The 20,303-nt window shown below is 34.8% G+C and overlaps 2 protein-coding genes across 7 annotated transcripts in view; one reads left to right on the top strand and one right to left on the bottom strand.

Annotated features, from left to right (window-relative positions):
* Positions 1-12,534, top strand: part of CSRP2 (cysteine and glycine rich protein 2) — a 37,371-nt gene extending 24,837 nt beyond the window's left edge. For all 5 annotated transcript variants that reach the window (XM_074270829.1, XM_074270830.1, XM_074270832.1 and 2 more), the window contains 4 exons: positions 4,029-4,197; positions 9,440-9,569; positions 11,190-11,283; positions 12,078-12,534. In XM_074270829.1, the coding sequence (XP_074126930.1) occupies positions 4,029-4,197; positions 9,440-9,569; positions 11,190-11,283; positions 12,078-12,154 (470 nt within the window). In that variant the 3' untranslated portion in view covers positions 12,155-12,534. The remainder of the gene's footprint in view (positions 1-4,028; positions 4,198-9,439; positions 9,570-11,189; positions 11,284-12,077) is intronic.
* A 4,134-nt stretch (positions 12,535-16,668) lies between these two features.
* The window catches only part of ZDHHC17 (zDHHC palmitoyltransferase 17), a 105,010-nt gene continuing 101,375 nt past the window's right edge, over positions 16,669-20,303 (bottom strand). For both annotated transcript variants that reach the window (XM_074270827.1, XM_074270828.1), the window contains exons 16-17: positions 19,772-19,866; positions 16,669-17,623 (exon numbers count right to left, since the gene is read on the bottom strand). In XM_074270827.1, the coding sequence (XP_074126928.1) occupies positions 17,485-17,623; positions 19,772-19,866 (234 nt within the window). In that variant the 3' untranslated portion in view covers positions 16,669-17,484. The remainder of the gene's footprint in view (positions 17,624-19,771; positions 19,867-20,303) is intronic.

The raw sequence follows: 20,303 nt of genomic DNA, 5'->3' as shown, positions 1-20,303 counted from the left end.
AAGGTCCCACTTTTAAATGTCATCTCTTATTTCTAGCAGGAGGGTGATTGGCTCAATTGGATAGAAGACTTGCTTCAATTCAGAAAGACTCCAGATTCAAATCTTGCCTCTTGTCACTAGCTATGTGATCACAGCCAGGCTTTCTGAGTTTCAGACAATCCTAAAGACTAGCACTCTATATAGACCTGGTGACATGTGCTAAAAGGAAGTTTTCATACAATGAAATTAAGAGTCCTTAAGCCTTAACACAGTTGTGTTTAACTAGATTCTTCCTTTGTATAGCTCTATCCCAATTTCTATTGCATGTTTTCATTGGACTGAAACCAACTGCCATCTCTTATATAATTATAACTTTGAGTAGTATATATTCAAATACATTAAGCTACTTCACAGGATATTACTCAACTGTGCCAGTACAATAAACACTTATTAAAGAACTACTCTAAGACATTGTACTTGGCAATGTTTTACTGTTACTTCCTGAGTTTATTTGTCTCTGAAGTGTGACATATTTTGAAGAAGTCTGATCTTGGAGCTATAAGAATTTAACATGTGTGTATATATAAGTATATACATATTTGACTTATATTCATACTATATATGTGAATGTCAAATAAGAATTTGGCATATGTATATGTATATAAAGATATATGCACATAATTCATACTTCATATATCCGTGTGTGTGTGTTTGTATGTATTCAAGAATTTCTTAAATAGTGATTTTGTGTGATGAACTAGAAATACAAAGATGAAGCAAGATATAGTCCTGTTCTCAAGAGGCTATAACAAGAGAAAGTTTGGCTTAGTGGATAGTGTGCTGGCCTCAGAGTCAGGAAACCTGCATTCCAGTCCTTCTCTTCCTCCTCCTCCTCTTCTTCTTTCCTTCGTCTTCTTCCTCCTCCTTTTCCTCTTCCTCTTACTATTCTCATCACCACCATCACCACCACCACTACTACCACTACTAATAATTAAATTTTTCAGTTATCTCTAACTTTTTATAACTCCATGTTTTTTTCCCATGGGATTTTCTTGGCAAAGATATTGAAGTTATTTGCCATTTCCTCCTTTAGTTTATTTCATAAGATGAGGAAATTGAGGCATACAGGTTAAATTGCTTGCCAAGGGTCACACAGCTAGTAAGTGTCTAAGACTGGATTTGAACTCAGATCTTCCTGACTCTAGGTCCTTCCACTGTCCCATTTAGTTGTCCTTAATATTAATAGTTAACATTTTTATGTAGCTTTTAAAGCTTGCAAAGCACTTCACAAATATTATCTCATTGGTCCTCCCAACATCCCTAAGAGTAGGTGTTATTATTATCCTTATGCTGGGTCACACCTACTCAGTGTTTGAGGCCAGGTTTGATCTCAATCTTCCTAACTTCAGATCCAATATGCTCTCTCTCCACTGGCCACCTAGCAGATTTCAGCTGTCCCTAACTAATACAGAGAAAGGCACCAGAAATTACTATGCTTTCTTAGGCTTAGAAAAGATCTAGTCCAACACTTTATTTTACAGATAAGGAAACACCTTGAGACTCAAAAAAGAAAAGTGACTTTCCCACAATCACAAGATAATAGATAACAAGTGTGGAATTCTGAAGAGAGAGCTTCTGAATCACATAACCATGGATGGAGGGCTGATACCTGGTTTCAAATTCTATCACTAGATGACAATGGGCAGGGCTCAACTTCTCAAGATCCCTGAGAAGCTCTGAGACTTTTAAGATATAAATAAGTTGAGTGGAAATCAATCTCTCTCTCTCTCTCTCTCTCTCTCTCTCTCTCTCTCTCTCTCTCTCTCTCTCTCTCTCTTCTTAGGGGAGGGAGGGAGGATTTTCCATATCCGGAGTTCCCTACACTGATAAAATTCCTGGACTGGACCAAAATGAAAATACAAAGATAGCTTTTTTTAGTTGCTATTTTTTAAAAATAGCTTTTTATCTTTAGTTGCTATTTTTAACCAGTAATTTGTGCTAGTGAAGACAGGCTGTACAGTCCTTTCCTTATGTTATCATATCAGTTCAGTTCAGTAAACACTCTGTCAGACGCTGAATTTCCAAGCAACAATGTTTATTAAACCCCGAATCAGGTTTGTTTGTTTGTTTTTTCATTTCTTGGGCAGTTACCACTTGTCATTTTATACACAAGCTGCCCATTTATAAATGCTGTGTTTCTATCTAATATATAGGCTGCCAAAGAACAGAGAACACTATTTAATTCTTCTACCCAAAGTAATTTCTTTTTAAATTTTCATTATAGCTTTTTATTTATAAGTTATATGCATGGGTAATTTTATAGCATTGACAATTACCAAACCTTTTGTTCCAATTTTTCCCCTCCTTCCCCCCCACCCTTTCCCCAGATGGCAGGTTGACCAATACATGTTAAATATTTTAAAGTATAAATTAAATACAATATATGTATACATGTTCAAACAGTTATTTTGCTGTACAAAAAGAATCGGAGTTGAAATAGTGTACAATTAACCTGTGAAAGAAATCAAAAATGCAGGCGGACAAAAATAGAGGGATTGGGAATTCTATGTAGTGGTTCATAGTCATCTCCCAAAGTTTTTTTTGCTGGGTATAGCTGGTTCAGTTCATTACTGCTCTATTGGAACTAATTTGGTTCATTCTTCATTGTTGAAAAGGACCATGTCCATCAGAATTGATCATCATATAGTATTGTTGAAGTATATAATGATCTCTATATTAATGATTTCACTCAGCATAAGTTCATGTAAGTCTCTCCAGGCCTTTCTGAAATCATCCTGTTGGTCATATCTTACAGAACAATATCTTAATATTCCATAATATTCATATACCACAATTTATTCAGCCATTCTCCAATTGATGGGCATTCACTCAGTATCCAGTTTCTGGCCACTACAAAGAGGACTGCCACAAACATTCTTGCACATACAGGTCCCTTTCCCTTCTTTAAGATCTCTTTGGGATATAAGCCCAGTAGTAACACTGCTGGGTCAAAGGGTATATGCACAGTTGGATAACTTTTTAAGCATAGTTCCAAACCATTCTCCAGAATGGCTAGATGTATTCACAATAAGTGTCCCTGTTTTCCCACATGCCCTCCAACATTGTGCATTATCTTTCCCTTGTCATTCTAGCCAATCTGACAGGTGTGTAGTGGTATTTCAGAGTTGTCTTAATTTGCATTTCTCTGATTAATAATGACTTGGAGCATCTTTTCATATGACCAGAAATAGTTTCAATTTCTTCATCTGAGAATTGTCTGTTCATATATATCCTTTGACCCAAAATAATTTCTTTAGCTTGCAAATTGTGGAAGTTGTTCATTTACTGTAATTTAATTTCAGTTCTGCCAAGATGGCTCATGGGGATAGAAGCATGTTTTCTACTAAACCAATATTCTGGTTAAGATATTCTGGTTGCTAGAGATTTTTCTGTTGCCAAGTTGTGGCCCCAAAGAGTTCCTAGTACCTCTTTCTCAAACTCAGTTTAAGCTTTTGAAAGTGTATTAGTAGTAGGAAAAAGTGTTGGTTTTATGTAAGGAATATAGATGTCCAAAGTGAGGAACCAATCAGAGCAGTTGCTGTCTTGTGCTTTGTACTATATTGTACTACAATGACTGATTTGATGATGGAGGCATTTGATTGTTTAAGATAGGATTCCAAACCAGATCTCTCCTTCTAAGTACAACAAACAAATCTTCCACTACAGATTTTGGAGAGATTTGTGGGATAAAGGTATGAAAAGGTGAGAAACAAATCATAATAAGTGAAGGTAGGCCATGTTTCTAGGTTAAAGCCTAAGGCTATTCCAACTAAACTCTGAATTTCCAGGATTTAATATCAAATGCCTGAAAGCCCTGGAATAAAATAGAGCCCTCTCTTTATTTGTAGGGCTAAATGAAGCTTATCATTCTCTGGTTTTGGGACCACTTTCAGTGAATGGCATTTGTAGTTAATTGTGTATACTGTCATTGTTCTGAGAATATTGAGCTCCTTTGGGACATTTTTCAAACCTCATTTTTTCCTCTACAGTGGTTTGCAGGAAAAATTTAGACAGTACAACTGTGGCAATTCATGATGATGAGGTCTACTGCAAATCCTGCTATGGAAAGAAATATGGACCCAAAGGATATGGCTATGGCCAAGGAGCAGGCACGCTTAACATGGACAGAGGAGAGCGATTGGGCATCAAGCCTGAGAAGTAAGTTGAAAGTTGTAGTGTCTTCAGAAAATGGATGTTCAATGAATAAGTATTTGAGTTTCACACATATTTTGAAAACTTTTATTTGTTAGTTATATGTGGTTAATCTCTCTAGGCATTCAGTAAACAAGAATTTATTGAATTTTTACTATGTGTAGGTACTGTGATACAAAAGAAAAGCTTAAGTCAGTCTCTGCCTTCAAGGAACTTACATTCTAATTAAGCAACATCAATTCCAGGTAGCTGTGAAAGGAAATGTATTAGGAACTGGGGATACTTCTTGTAGATGAGTCTAAAAGAGGAACTAGGGATTTCAAGAGGTAGAGATGGAGAAAGAGAACCTTCTCAACTTGGATGACAGTCGATATAAATGCAAAGAGCATCATGGGGGAGGGACAGCAAGTAGGCCAGCATGGCTACTGTTACACTGTACATGTTGTTGAGTCATTTCAGTCATGTCTGACTCTTCCTGACCCCATCTGGGGTTTTCTTGGCTGCAGTGGTTTGCCATTTCCTTTTCCAGCTCATTTTACAGATGAAGAAACTAAGGCAAACAGGATTAGGTGACTTGCCCAGAGTCATACAGCTACTAAGTGTCTGAGGCCAGATTTGAACTCTGGTCTTTTCGACCATTGTACTACCTCACTGCCTCTCTACCAAGGGTGTCACAAACTTTGAAGAACATATGGGTTCTTATAGTTTCTCAATGGGATGTATATATCTCTTTCAATGTTAGACCTTGGGAATTATTTTGTTAACCATCTCACTCACCCACTTAATTGAATACTATGGTACCTAGATCCTTTTCTGCTTCATAACTTAAGTCATTTCATTTCTTTGGTAAGTTTGCCTTTTGAGGGCAGATTGTAATTGGCTCTATAAATTCAATTTGCAATTTGCAATTTGCAAATTGCAATTCAACCCAATTGGTTTGGGTGGGATGAGTACTAGACCCTCTTTCCCAAATTAACTAATGGGAGAAATCTTAAGATACATAGAGAAAGCATTTATTTAGTTCCTGCAGAGAGAGATACCCAAGAGGCATCTCAACTCCCACCATGTGCTTGACTCAACTAGCAGGAAGTAGTTAAATGACAAAAGACCCAAGGCTTTTCATTGGATAGACTAAAAGGAAATAACTATCACCAATGTTGTCTGCTTCCTGTAGGTCACATCACTTCCTGTAATTTCCCATCACTGACTTGGGTCTGACCTTTAGAGACCTAGGCCCAGAGATCATGTGAACTTCCCAAAACCTGAAGCCCAAGACCTCATCTTCCGGCTCTGGGAATAGGGATCATGTGACTTAGGCCTAGTCTCATAAACTGAGAAAACTTTACCCAATCAGTTTCATTCAGGGTGAATTCTGATCCTATTCTCAGAGATATCACTCCACTCTTTATTTAAAGTGGAATAAAACAAAAACTCCCAACACTTCTTGGGAAAGAAGTGGCCTAAGACAGTCAAGGCTTACCACAGTCTGACCCTTTCTTGCTAACCTCCCTCAGATGAACTTTTTATTCTCATCATCTTGTCTTCTAGACACCTATCTCTCATCCTTTGCTTTTAAAATGTCCTTCCTTCTAAGGAGACAGAGCCTCTGAATCTCTTAAGGCTTTTCCTGCTCAAGACTTTCTTTTCCAGGAATTTTTCCTGAAAATTCCCAAGTTCACATTGAATTTTTTTTCTTTAGGTTTGAACACCACTTCTTGGTGAAAGCCTTTATTCCTGGCTTTAACCATTATCATTATTATATTTAATTCATCACTCACATTAAACACCAAACAAAATCTACATTTTTGCTCAAACTTAGTGACTTACTGATTGCTGTAGAAATACTGTGGCACTCCTCAAAGCTGTTTACTCCACCAGGGCAAATAACCACCAATCCAGGCCTGCCCAACTTGTACAAATCTTTATTCTGAACAAAACCAAAACAAAACAACTTAAGCCATTTCTATATACAAGTGGTACAGAAGAGGATTCTATATTTAACTGAGAATTTTCCTTATATAGAACCAGACTAATGTTCTAAGTTATTTTTGTTATTGTTTTATTTGCCGAGTTTTTATCTGTATGGGAGAGTTCCCAGATGTGGAAAATCCTTCTGCACTGCATAATTTAACTAAGTAAAATTAAGTCCAAGAGTATTCCTTGGGACTTTAAGAGTTTTTATATATGGAAAATAGGGGTGAAAATAACATAAGCTTTAAATTAGACAAGGCTAATTAACAATTAATTCTTTAGCCTAAAAAATCAAAAACAAACATTTGCATGGAAATAAATTGTCCTAAACTCATTTGACCATTTTAGTCAAGTTGCTTAGCAGACTTGCAAAGGGATGAATGAGAATCCTCAAGCTTTAAGAACAATAGGCTTAATTTTTTTTTTTGAACCTTTAATTGGTGATTTCTTCTCCTCCCCAAACTGTATTCCCTTTATTTACGTTCCTCACCATTATGGATCCTATTCCCTCTAAAGAAAGGCTTTTTTTCCTTTTTTTTTTTTTTTTTAAACAATTGTTAGAAGTTTCCTGAGTGAATAAAAACAAAAATTTGTTCATTGTTTGTAGTAATCCCTGAAAATCAAATATGAAGAATTAGAGGGAGACTTTTTTTTAATGTCCATAAAAGTTAAGGTACTATCTTAGGGGATCCAATGGTGATTGACAATGCAAAGTCTTCTTCTTGAACCAGTTGTTTTATTTCTAATGGAACTCCTCACATTAATATACATTCTTCTTTATCCTCCCTTTTAAAGTTAGAATTTATTTGTAAGGATGAACAGGATACAAGAATACTTTTGCAACAAGGTAAAAAAAAAAATGTATTGTTACTGGCCTTGGACTCTGAAATCTAGCACTGGTTTATAGAAAAGACTGACTTTACGTTTTAAATAACAGATTTCTTTGTATTTTGTACAAATGTCATTAATTTTCTTAAAAAGTTAGTGTCACTTCTTAATTTCCCTTTTTATTGTTCAGTCATTCCTGTTGTGCCTGATTCTGTAACCCAATTTGGAGTTTTCTTGACTGGAGTGATTTGGCTTTTCCTTCTTCAGCTCATTTTTCAGATGAGGAAACTGAGGTAGACAAGGTTATATTTTCCTAGGTTCATACAGCTAATAAATATTTGAAGCTGAATTTGAATTCAAGAAGATTCTAGGCCAAGCAAGCACTTGACCATTTTTAGCTGCCCCTAACCATATGCGATAAAACCATCAGTATGCAGAATTTTTATTTAGCAAAATAAATCAACACATTAGACATATCTGATAATGTTTGTGACATTTCATCTTCATACTCTTTCTCTTCTACCTGTTATAAATATTTTTGTAGATGTAGGATCTTTTTTCTTTCTGGCTTTGACTTTGGAGATGTGTACTTTATAGTAATATCAGTGGGTCAAAGAGTAGGTACAGTTTGAAAGACTTGGTTACTCTGATGAATATAGGGATCCAAGACAATTCCAAGGACACATGATAAAAAAAATGCTATCCACCTCCAAAAAAAAACCTAACAAACTCTGAGTGCAAATATGAAGTATAATTTTCTTATAATTTTTTTTTGTTTTGTTTTGCTTTTTTGGCAATGTTTTGCATGATTCCACAATATGTAATTGATATATTGTTTTCCTCCTCAGTGGGTGGGGGAGAGTGGTAGGGAGGGAGAAAATCTGGACCTCAAAATTTAAAAAGAAAGGAATGTTTAAAAAACAAGTAAAAATTAAGTAGGGGGAAAATGGTAAAATGTAGTTTATGACTTTCTAGCATATTTATAAAATGTTTCCCAGATTTCCTATTAATTTTATATCAATTTATAGATTGTCCAATAAAACTTGCTCTCTGACTAGTTCTTTCAAGTCTTTTTGAGGCTGGGGTTAAGTGACTTGTCCAGGGTCACACAGCTAGGAAGTGTTAAGTGTCTGAGACCAGATTTGAACTGGGGTCCTCCTGAATTCAGGGCTGGTGCTCTATCCACTGTGTCACCTAGCTGCCCCTTCTTTCAAGTCTTGAAGCTCATAATGTTATGCCATTACTATGGCACAGTGGATAGAATGTCATGGAGTCAGGAAGACCCAAGTTCGGATTTGGCCTCGGACATTTGCTGTGCGACCCCGAGCTAGTCACTTAACCCTGTTGGCCTCAGTTCTCATCTGTCAAATGAATTGGTGAAGTAAATGGCAAAGCACTTCAGTATCTTTACCAGGAAAACCCTAAGTCTGGTCATGAGTCAGGTGTAAGACACAATCAAACAATACAACCCATAACTGAATACTTTCCATACATTAAACTTTTAGCAGATTTTAAAGTACAATTTTATTTATATAATTTATATTTATATATTTATTATATATATTTAAATTTATGTAATTTATATTTACATAATCTTTTGTTCTTACATCAACATTTACTTTGCAACATGTTTCCTCCTAGAGACCCATCCTTTACAGAGAATAATTTAAAAGAAAAAAAAAAATCTTTAGTTCAGCAAAATTAACACCTCAAACTGTCTGGCATCACAGGCAGAGTTCCAAACTCACGGTTCCCTATTTTTGTAACAATAACAAAAACCCAAAAAAAACAAAAGCAAGGGAATGCCTATTCATCTCTTCTCTGTGAGCAAACTTGAACATTATTACTTCACAGTATTTGGTTTTTATTGTTTTGTTATTGTTCAGATTTCCATGATTATAAATATTTTCCTAGTTCTCACTTCCAAAAGTTTGGGTCTTTCTGCAAGTTTCTGTTTTTCCATATTTTTCTGTCTTAATCATATGTTGTCTTTTTTTTTTTTTTTTTTTTTTTTCTGCTGAAGCAATTGGGGTTAAGTGACTTGCCCAGAGTCACACAACTAGGAAATGTTAAGTGTCTGAGACTAGATTTAAACTCAGGTCTTCCTGACTTCAGGGCTGGTCCATTATCCATTGTGCCACCTAGATGCCTTGTACAATGTGTTTTATAGCATAGTAATATCCCATTCCATTCATGTTTGTTCAGCTATTTCCCAGTGAATGAACATCTACTTTATTTCAGTTTTTTGTTCAAAAAAAAAAAAAAAAAGAATGTTGCTATAAATATTATGGAGTATACAAAGTTCTTTTATCATTGACTTCCTTGAGGTATCTTTTTAGCAGTAAAATATTTGAGTCAAAGAGTAGTGACACTAATCACTTTCTTTGCATAGTTCTAGTGCCTTTTGGGAAATCTGACCTGATTTTCTTCTATCCTCATCTCCTATAAGCGTGCAACCTCACAGGCCCACAACAAATCCAAATACTTCCAAATTTGCTCAGAAATTTGGAGGAGCTGAGAAGTGTTCCAGATGTGGGGATTCGGTATATGCTGCAGAGAAAGTAATAGGAGCAGGAAAGGTAAGATAGTTTCCTATATTTGCCAAATTTACCTACTTTTTAAACATGTTGAGTTAGAATACTAGTAGGATATTTTGTGGAAACTTCTTCTATGTTGACCTCAGGTAGCTAAAGCTAAGTGATCCTGAATAAGTCACTGAGCTTTGATTGCCAAGAAATAAAGGGAAAAAAAAGAAGGAAGGGATTTCCTCCAGGCATTTGGAGGTGACATCATCATCATCATCATCACAATAATAAATGTATTTATAAAATTATTAAAGTGTATTATTATAGCTGACATGTATATAGCACTTTAAAGTTTAAAAAGTGCGTTACATGTTATGAACCTCACAACAACCTTATGCAATCAATGCTATCTTTCCTGTTTTACAGATGAAGAAACTGAGGCTAAGAAAGGTTAAGTTACTTAGTAACTTAGTCACATTGCTAGAAAGCATCTAAGGTGGACAAGAATCAAGCCTTTTTATCCCTAAGATCCACACTCTAAAGCTGCCTATTCAGGAAACATTGGGGATAGGTAATTGATTATGGAATACTTATGTAGAGAGATGATTATTCGATTTATTGAAACAGTGAGATCACTAAGAGATATTGTAAAGAGACAAGAGAGTAGATAGAGCCTAGAACTGAGCTTTGGAGGACATTCAGTTTTGAGGATGGCAAGTTGATGAACCAATTAAAATTGAACTAAGAAAACTTCAATTGTAATCAGAAAGATGAGAAGACAATGAGATGAGAGTAATGTCATGGAACCCAAGGGAGTGGAGAGTATCTAGGATTGGGGTTCTTAATATGAGATCAATAATTTACTTTTTAAATTTTGATAACTACATTTCACTATAATTGGTTTCCCTTGTGATCCAATGCATTTTAGCTTTATTATTCTGAGACAAAGAGCATAAATTTTATTCAGCTGCCATTGTGGTCCAGGCCCCTTCCTCGTACAACCATAACGATGATTGATAAAGTCAGATATTGTAGAGAGGAGAAATACTGAGAAGAAGCAATTGGAGTTAGTAGCAAAGAGAATAGGTAAGTTATCACAGCAAAGTACTAATTGAATTTGAAAGGGTTGACAACTGATTGGATGAAATAAAACAGAGTTTGGCAGTGAAAGAAGAGAAGGTTATCATGGGAACTTAAGGGGATAGTAAAGTCAAACACAGAGAGAAATTTTAGGTAAGAGAGAAGAAATGAGCAAATGGCCAGGTTCCCAGATGATAGAGAAGAGCCTACAATGGCCAACCCCAATAGAGAGGTTGGCCTTAACAAAGCATCTCTCCTTCAGAGATTGGGAGCAGAGAGAAAAGAAAGTAGCAATTTGCTTCATTTTAGCCCTTTTAATACTGCAGATCCAATTCTTTTTTTACATATGTATTCAAAATTGTTACATTTTCATTTGATTCTCAACAACCACCTGTGAAATAAGAAGTTCACAATATCCCCATTTTATGGACCTCAACATTTTATGTAACCTCAACTCACTTGAGGTTACATGACTTGCCACAAGTCATAGGCAGAGTTGGTATCTGATCCCAAAGTCATTTTCCACAGAATGCATGGCTATATCCATGCTGCAAGCTTCTCACATGGGTAACTAACTTTTTCTTCTTTTCTAAGCCTTGGCACAAAAATTGTTTCCGATGTGCCAAGTGTGGGAAGAGCCTTGAGTCAACAACTCTGACAGAGAAAGAAGGAGAAATCTATTGCAAAGGTAAAAAGATTGAACACTTCTCAAAGATTTGCTTATTAACTGATACATTACTATTAGATAATGCTCCACACAGGTTTTCCCTGTAACTAAAAAATGGAGATATGATGCTTGTTTGCCTGCTAGAATGCATTGGGGAAAATGAGGTTGAACTCAGGGCACTTCCAAACATGATAATTTGTAAATGTTTAAGGGTGACATTTTGAGAATATGGAATAGGTTACAGAATCAGTCCCATGAAAACAAGATACTCAAAGAGTCTTGTGGTAGATAATCTAGTCTTCATCCAGATAGGTGCTTCTTCCTATTCTGATAGTTTGAATATATGTGTGTGATTACATATTATATATGTACATGTACATAAGTATAATATACATGTATTGTGCTATAATGATACATGTAATTATATTGTATAATTCTTTATGTAAATGTTTTATATATATACTTATATATCCATATATATCTGTAGGTACATGTATAATATATATATGTATGTATATGTGCATATGTGTGTATACAGGTGTGTGTGTGTGTGTGTGTGTGTGTGTGTGTGTGTGTGTATGTGTGTGTAAATTCCCATTTTACCTGTTATACCCCCTAATGCCAGGAACAAAATTCTGGTATTGACTAGTTTGGAACATATTTCATTGTCTTGGATAGATTAGGCATATAAAGTATAAATAATTTGGAATTCTTGTGCAAATTGATGTGAGTCATGGAGTGAGGAGATTAAACAACTTAAAAAAAATCCTAACAAAGCTTCATGAATTTATTCTTAGTTACCATATCTCTCATAGGTTGCTATGCAAAGAACTTTGGACCAAAGGGCTTTGGTTATGGCCAAGGGGCAGGAGCACTCGTCCATGCACAGTAAAAGCTAAGACCGTGAGAACTATAGCGCCATGCACTGAGACTTTGTATCAAGGCACAGAGAATCTCTTAATAGTAAACTACTGTGAAAATTATACCAGCATATGTATACTGTTTGTTACTATGTATTTGGAGACACTAATTTGTAGGAAGAAAGCATTGCATTTAGTCTGCTTTCACCACTGTGAAAATTATACCAATAATACCAGCATATGTATACTGTTTGTTATTATGTATTTGAAGACACTAATTTGTAGAATGATAGCATTGCATTTAGTCTTTTTTAGAACATATTTACTCTGATTTTAACTACATAGCATTTGATTAGCTTTTTTTTTTTTAAAGAATCTTTGCTCTTTGAATAAAGTTTCTTATCGCTTCTCAGCTTCAGTTGTATTTTTTCCAAAAACTTTGTTTTAATTCTGGGGGGGAGGGGGGAACGGCAACTGTCCTCTCCCCACACCTCCCTATTATTAAAATGAGTCCAGTAGGCACAATGACTTTTATGATTCAGCAGATCATAGAATTTAAAACTAGAAAGGAAATTTGGAAACCATTTTAATCTAGGGATTCTTCAATTTTGAGTCCCATGGATGGGAGAAACAACTTGTATGCATGTAAGTTTATACAACATGTAGAATATTCAAAGTAACCCCAGTAACACCCCCCCCCCAAAAAGAGGAGCAGAAGCAACAGAGAAAACAAGAAAAGGATTGCAGAAAGTAGCAGTTAAGCTGCATCCTGAAGAAGACAGGCAGGTGGTAGAATGGAAAACAGTTCAAGGACAGACCATGTTAGAAATGCAAGTGGGACAGAAGGGTGAAACCATAAGTTTCATAGAAGAGATTGATGTGTAAAAAGAAAGGTGTAAGAAGGATGGTGATATCCAAAATAGTAATTGAGAAGTTTAGAAGAGGCATTGGATTTGGGGGAAAGATAATTCTGTTTTAGACAGGTTTGAGTCGTGATATGACATCAATGTGTCCAATAGTAAATTGGTAATGTGAGACTTGGAATCTTGAAAGAGGTTTGGGTTTATAAATCTGGCAGTACTCTACGAATTTGTGATAGCTTGAGATCACCAAGAAGAAGAGAAAGAGAGGAGGGTCAATGCTGTCCTCAGGTACACCCAAATTTATTGACTGAATGGATGAAACCCAGCAAAATACTGAAAGGAGGAGAACCAAGAGGACAAAGTCAATGAAGATCCTGAGAATGTATCAAGGCTGAGATCACCAATAATGTGAAATGCAAAGAAGATAAGTAATTAAGACATCAATAAGTTTGGAAAGATTAATTTCAGATGAATATTTTTATTTTTGATAATAATTTTTGAGGATAGAAGATTTCACCAGGTTTAGCGGAAAGTGAAAGGAGGTGAAATGTAAGCACTGATTTTTTTTCTTTCTCTTAAAGAATTTTAGAAAAGATAGCTAGTGAGGTTGGTAGGATTTTGTGACAGTTAAAGATAAAATAGGCATTTTTAGGTAGTAGAGATAGGATGAGACTGAATATTGGGAACAATCCAAGAAAAGCGGAAGATTAAGGGTATATATTTGGTCTTATTTCTATCTTCACAGAATTTAGAGGAAAAAATACAGTCAGGAGGGTTAGAATACTTTTTTTTTTTTTTTAAGGCAATGTTTTCAATTGATAAAGGAAGACAAGATAGAAAAGATAACCTCTTTGGTGAGATAGAAAATCAGTTAGGGAGGGTATTTCTTGAGGACCTAGTCATTTCCTTTAGTGTCTTTCAGCAACATTAGCAGCAATAAAAAATGCAAGTGAGGGTTTGGTGACCCTCTAAGACAACTCAGGAGCAAGGTTGCTGCTTTAACAGATCCCTGCTCCAATATATGCTCCATTAAATTACCAAAGTGATTTTCCTCAAATACAGGTCTGATCATATCTGTTACAGTGGCTTTTGATTGCCCATAAGAGCAAATACAAAATACTTTTGATATTCAGAGTCCTTCAAAACCTAGTCTCTCCTTTTCATCTTCTTACACTTCTTAAACCTTACATCCTCATTGCATACTCTGATCTAGGAATTTGCTGGTCCATGAACAAAACATTTCTTGGCTCTGGGTATCCCCCATGCTTGGATGGTTTTTCTCCTACTCCAAATATTGATCAGCTTCTTTTAGATCTCAACTAAAATTGAAATTGTACTTTCTACAATTCTCCCTCAAACCCTCTTAATTCTTAATTATCTTCCCTATTTATCTTATATGATACCATACAAAATTCTTTGGGGGTTGGGAACTGTCTTTTGTTTCTTATTTGTATTCCTGGAGCCTGATACATAGAAGGCATTTAACAATATAGCTGTTTCTGTCTTCTTTAACAACTTTCACTTTTACTATTTCCACCATGTTCCCATTGACTCAAGATGCCTTCTGTGGAGGGAGAGGACAGGGAAGGAATATATACTTTCCCAAGAAACAGAAAATAAGCTTTTAATCACATTTGGAGAAAAAACAAATTACATGTTAAACCTAAGCTGAATTACTGAGACTTAAGTTGGAAAAGTCAGGGATTATGGATGGTAATAGTGATTCAGAATTCCTCACATACAAATTTATTCTCAGCTACATAAATATATGAACATGAGAATCACACATGTTCACCCTTTTAGATCCACTTTTCATTTTGCTTGGCCAAAGAAACCATATTAAATTAGGGATGGGGAAGAATACAAGACGACATATTTAATAGTCAATATTTATTTTGATTAATAATTTACAAAAATCTGACAGATTTAATTTATGTAAGGAGAGCTAATTTATTAAACATTTTACAGGATTTTTGTTCCACAATGTAACACAACAAGATCCTGACAGTAGTAAAATAATACTTGGCACAGTTATAAATAAACAAAATATAAAACCAAAATATCCATAGCTAAGATGTAGTGATGCAGTATTGTGCACATTAGTATTTCAAATTAACTTGGGTGGGCACAAGAACATAAAAACTTTCAAAGAAATGATATACATTCAGGGCTGAGACTGATTAAATTCCTACTTATTAAAATGTGTCCAATGCAGCTGATATGAACTATTCTTGGTCTGGATCAACTTCATACAAAATTTTTGAAGTGGGTAAGTAAGTTCCCTACAAATAAGGCCCTTAAAATAGCTTTATGGATGGTACACTGCTGCATAGTTTGCTCTTGGCCTTCTAACCATTTCAGGATTAGAGATCTCACTGTACTGTGAGATGAAAGATAAATGTCAACATTTGCCCTAAATCCAGAACATATTTCTGGGTACCTGTGAATTCCATGGGCATTTCTATTATTCTGAAAGATGAGATCATCTAGTCTTTTTACTTTTTTAAACATATAGAAAGAATATTGCACCACAGAGAAAGATCATGATAACAATATTCATCTAAATTTGGTCAAGCCACTTACATTTATACATTGTTTCTCAACCATTGATAAAAATGTAAAAATTGCAACTGAGTCTTTATGTGAATTGACTCAAAATATAAAAAGTTAAAATAATAAATTCTAGCATTTTATAAATAACTTTTGAATTAAAAAAATTATCTGAGGTTTTCCCCCAATGAATAATTAAAAACAGCAGAGACATTTTTAAAATTCATCAGTTGTTTGACCTTCTATGACAAAATGATACAGCTCCGTTGCCATCCACCCCTTTAATGCATCTCTTCCCTTTCTAAAAATAAAATGTAGATGTCAATTTTCCAATATTAAAATGTTCAGATTTTAAGATTGCATTTTTGCTGTGTGTCTTTTGATAAAAGAAACGGCTAGGAAAAAAAATGGTACTTGGAAATACTGAACATTAACTATTTACAATTTCACTGCTCCTCTTACTAAGGCAAGGGGCGGGAATACCTCTAGATTGCTTTAATGCCTGTAATTTCCATATTACAGGAAATGCTAATTTTACCAAGCATAAGACATGCAGTGAACTTGCAGGGTATAATGCCTATTCACAGCAATACTGAACATCACTAAAAGCTCATTAGATATTTTCTTATTCTTTTTGGTTGGATAAAATGAAATGAGCAATTTTAAATATACTACCACACACACTCACAAAGAGAAAACTATTTGATAAATTATTTATATACAGATACACATTCTTTACACTGGTCTAGGATCTGTTATTAGTTTCCCTTCCCTCCCACCCCTCCCTTGTTTCTTCTCACAGGTTTCTCGAACCACTAGTTTGCTACAGCACTTAAAGAGGACTCAACCAAGTCTCACTCTGTAAACAATAGTTAAGAAAGCAGTGAATTAAATTTCACCATGGGTATAATGAAATGCTGTAAACAATCAGTTAAGAAAGCAGTGAATTAAATTTCACCATGGGTAATATATTGAAATGCTGTCACTGAGCTTTTTCACTCACTTCTTTGATTCTACTTTGATGGTTTTCCTTGAAAATGTCTTTTGTTTTGGCGGGAGTTTTTTTGGTGTGTTTTTATATTTGGACTATTTCCAGTGTTCAAATAACATAATTTTGAAAACTTGCTATAATATTCAAAATACCAAATTAAATTCCAATTTATTGTTCATTGGATCATATCTTCTAACATACATATTCAAAGGTGTATCATGCACTGTGTAGGGGCTTTTAAGCTTAAACAAAGGAAACTAACTTACTGTACTCATGCAAAGTATTATTAAACCACACAACCTCAGAAAAAAGTGTTTACAATTATTTCACTGTACTGTAAATAGATCAGCTCTATATCAGCTGATAGGAATAAATCATATGCAGCATTCTTGTGAACATTATTTTCCTGTCTTTCATTCTTCAATAGCAGTCTTAAAGTGGATCCCAAATAAAATGACATGATTTTCATCACAATCTTCAAATGTACATTTTTCAATGCATGAAATACTCAAGTGAATTAAGACCCAGCACTAAAACAAAATGCAATGTTATTAATATCAACCTGCATCATCAAATACAGTATTTTACTATAAATCTTAACTTCACTTGAATTGAGTATTTTTCATCTGTGTGGCGTCCACCAACTTTTTAATTAAGTGTTGCTTCTTGTGTGGAGAAAGAAAGAAAATCCAAAAGGTGAGGACGCGGTAAAATCCCACATTAAGACAAGTCCTGGTCTGTTGATAGTCTTTCTCCTTTTTCAGCAGTGGCAGTGTGCTCTGTCCACGCTGGCTTTTATCAATAAAGCTGATGAAGAGAAAGTGCTATAAGATTCAGGGTTAGCCCTACACAGAGCATGCTATTGTTCAAAGGGTGTGGATTCGAGTGAGAGAAAAAGAGACAGACACGATTTCCAGGCGTCATTCAGAGAAGACTCAATCACAGGATAAAGGGGGTGCTACACGAGCTGGTAGCCAGATCCTGAAATTTGGTCATATTCTATCGTATACTGTCTAGTCCAGTCCACAACGACAGGACGAAAGAGGCCACAGCATCGGAATTCAAAGAAGTCTATAATGTTTCTTAGACATCCATGGCTAGGAAGCAAAAGCATAAAATGTCCATTAGTGTAATATTTCACTGCAGGATCCCAAAGCCAAAAGCATCTTTTGCAACCTTTAAAATGGATAATTACAATGACCAAGAATGGGCCCAAAGAAGAGAAAAACTGAAGGAAAACTTGGGGGAGTAGAGATGTGAAACATGGCATAAATTACCAGATTTGGGTGATGTGTTTTTCTGAACTTTCTTATTTCCCCTTATTTTTTAAAAAATTGCCACAATGAATGGTTCTTTGGGGAAGGGAAAAGGTAAATTTGTGAATGAAGGTTATATATAAATTAAAGCTATTAATTTTTAAAAATATATATTGTGTTAATAGCTCTTAAAAATAAATTTCCTTACTCTCAACAGCTAGTGATGGTAACTATTCAAAGATAGATATTTTGATGAAAGAAAACTCTTAGGTTAAAAAAAAAATTCAGGCAGGTCTTTTAGTTGGTCTCAAAATAGAGGGCATTTAGCTACATGCCATTCTGGGAGGGAGACAATAGGGTACAATGGAAAGGGCTCTTGGATTTACAGTAGGTTGGAATCCTAGGTTGGAGTTCTTTTCTGCATGTGTGACACTTAAACTAAGTTTCAATTTCCTTAATTGTAAAAACAAAACTACATTCTTTTTTTCTTTTTTTTGCTGAGGCAATTGGGGTTAAGTGACCTGCTAGGAAGTGTTAAGTGTCTGAAGCCATATTTGAACTCAGATCCTCTTGACTTTACAGCTAGTGCTCTATCCACTGTGCCACCTAGCTGTCCCCAGAACTATATTCTTATCAGCTATCCCACAAACTTAGTAAAACTCAAGTGAGATAATGTAAAACCACCAACAATTATGTAATTTTAAGTCCTCATTTTTCTTTCCTTCTTGGAAGATCTAGTCTTTCAAAAAGCAATCACTAAACTAGATCAGTCAAAATGGATAATTTGTTGATATGCTGTTAAATGTTTTTTGTTGTTCAGTCATTTCAGTTGTGTTTTATTGTTCCAACTCTTTATGATCCCATTTGGGGTTTTCTTGGCAAAGCTACTAAAGTGGTTTACCATTTCCTTCAGGGGAACCTGAGTTCAAATCTGATCTCAGACACTTAATACTCCCTAGCTATGGGATCCTGGCAAGTCATTTAACTCACAAATGCCTCACCAAAAAAACACACCTCTAAGAAAATGTATAAGAAAATACACAGAGGAAATCTTCAACATAAAGAAGATCCAACTCACTTCCAGTTGATCAATGATGGACAGAAATAACTATACCCAGAGAAGGAACACTGGGAAGCGAATGTAAATTGTTAGCACTACTGTCTATCTACCAGGTTACTTATACCTTCGGAAGCTAATAATTAATGTGCAACAAGAAAAAGGTATTTACACACATATATTGTATCTAGGTTATATTGTAACACATGTAAAATGTATGGGATTACCTGCCATCGGGGGGAGGGAGTGGAGGGAGGTAGGGGATAATTTGGAAAAATGAATAAAAAAAAAAAAAAAAAAAAAAAAGAAAATACACAGAAACATGGTGGCAGATAGTTAAAAGAATAACAATGAAAATAAATAAATAGTTAAAAATTATAAGAACATGGAAGTTCAAGATCTCAATTACAACTCCAAAATCAATTCTCCTCAGGAAAGAAATCTTATCCTTTCTTAATTTTCCTTTCCAAGGTCTGCTAGCTTTTAGTTTTATTTTAAAAGGAGATGCAGAGGGGAATGTAAAGAGCAAATCTAAATGCTAAATGTCCAAACTAACATTCAGTGACATAAATGGAAGTTATTCACTTTTATTCAGACACCCAAATATATTATTAACAGAATTATCAAATTTTATTTTCCTTCTGCCACCAGGTACCATTAAATTAAATGCAAGTAATTCTGAGGGGAAATTAATCCAGAATACTACTGGTATTTCTGCAAGAAATTCTAAAACTAAAATAAATGTGCAAAAAGAAATATTCTCATGGAAAAGCAAATTTCCAATATTACAACTAAGCTTCAGTCATAAATTTCTAAATGCTAAATTACTTAAATCATCTATAGGAAATCTGCAAAATGGTAAAAAAAAAAAAAAAAATCTTACAAATATCTAGCAAAGTAAATGAAAAAAAAAAAGACAAATATTTGCTTACTTAAAAGGACTTTCAATAGATGTTGTTGTAACTTTAAAGTGCTTATATCTTCTGGCATTCATTCTTTCATTTGTAGTAATACCTAAACATGATATCTGTGAGGAAGAAAAAGTAAACTATTAATACATCTGAACATGTAAATAATTTTTTGATCAATTAAAAAGCATTTCTTATTATATTGCTTATTATATCATATCCCCAGGGGAGGCACTGGATTAGATACAGAGATACAAAAGCTAAAGTTTGATCTCAACAAAATTTAGATAAAACAGATAATAATGTTGGGGGGAAAGTACAGAAGTAACTAGAGGGAAATTAGAATAGGTTTCTTGTTAGAGATAGCAGTTAAGCTGAGCTATTAATATTAGAGCAAGGTTTTGATGGGTTTAAAAAGCTAAACAGAGTATACATTTGATCCTAGAGGCAAAGAGAAGTCATTGGGAATGGCTGAGTTGGCAAGTGGCAGGGTCACCCTGTGCTTAAGGAAAACCAGTATGTAGGATGAAACAAAGAGGAGACTTTTGAGGCAACA

Source organism: Sminthopsis crassicaudata, chromosome 5, assembly GCF_048593235.1.
Source record: "Sminthopsis crassicaudata isolate SCR6 chromosome 5, ASM4859323v1, whole genome shotgun sequence".
NCBI lineage: Eukaryota > Metazoa > Chordata > Mammalia > Dasyuromorphia > Dasyuridae > Sminthopsis > Sminthopsis crassicaudata.
This window is presented reverse-complemented; position numbering and strand designations above follow the sequence as displayed.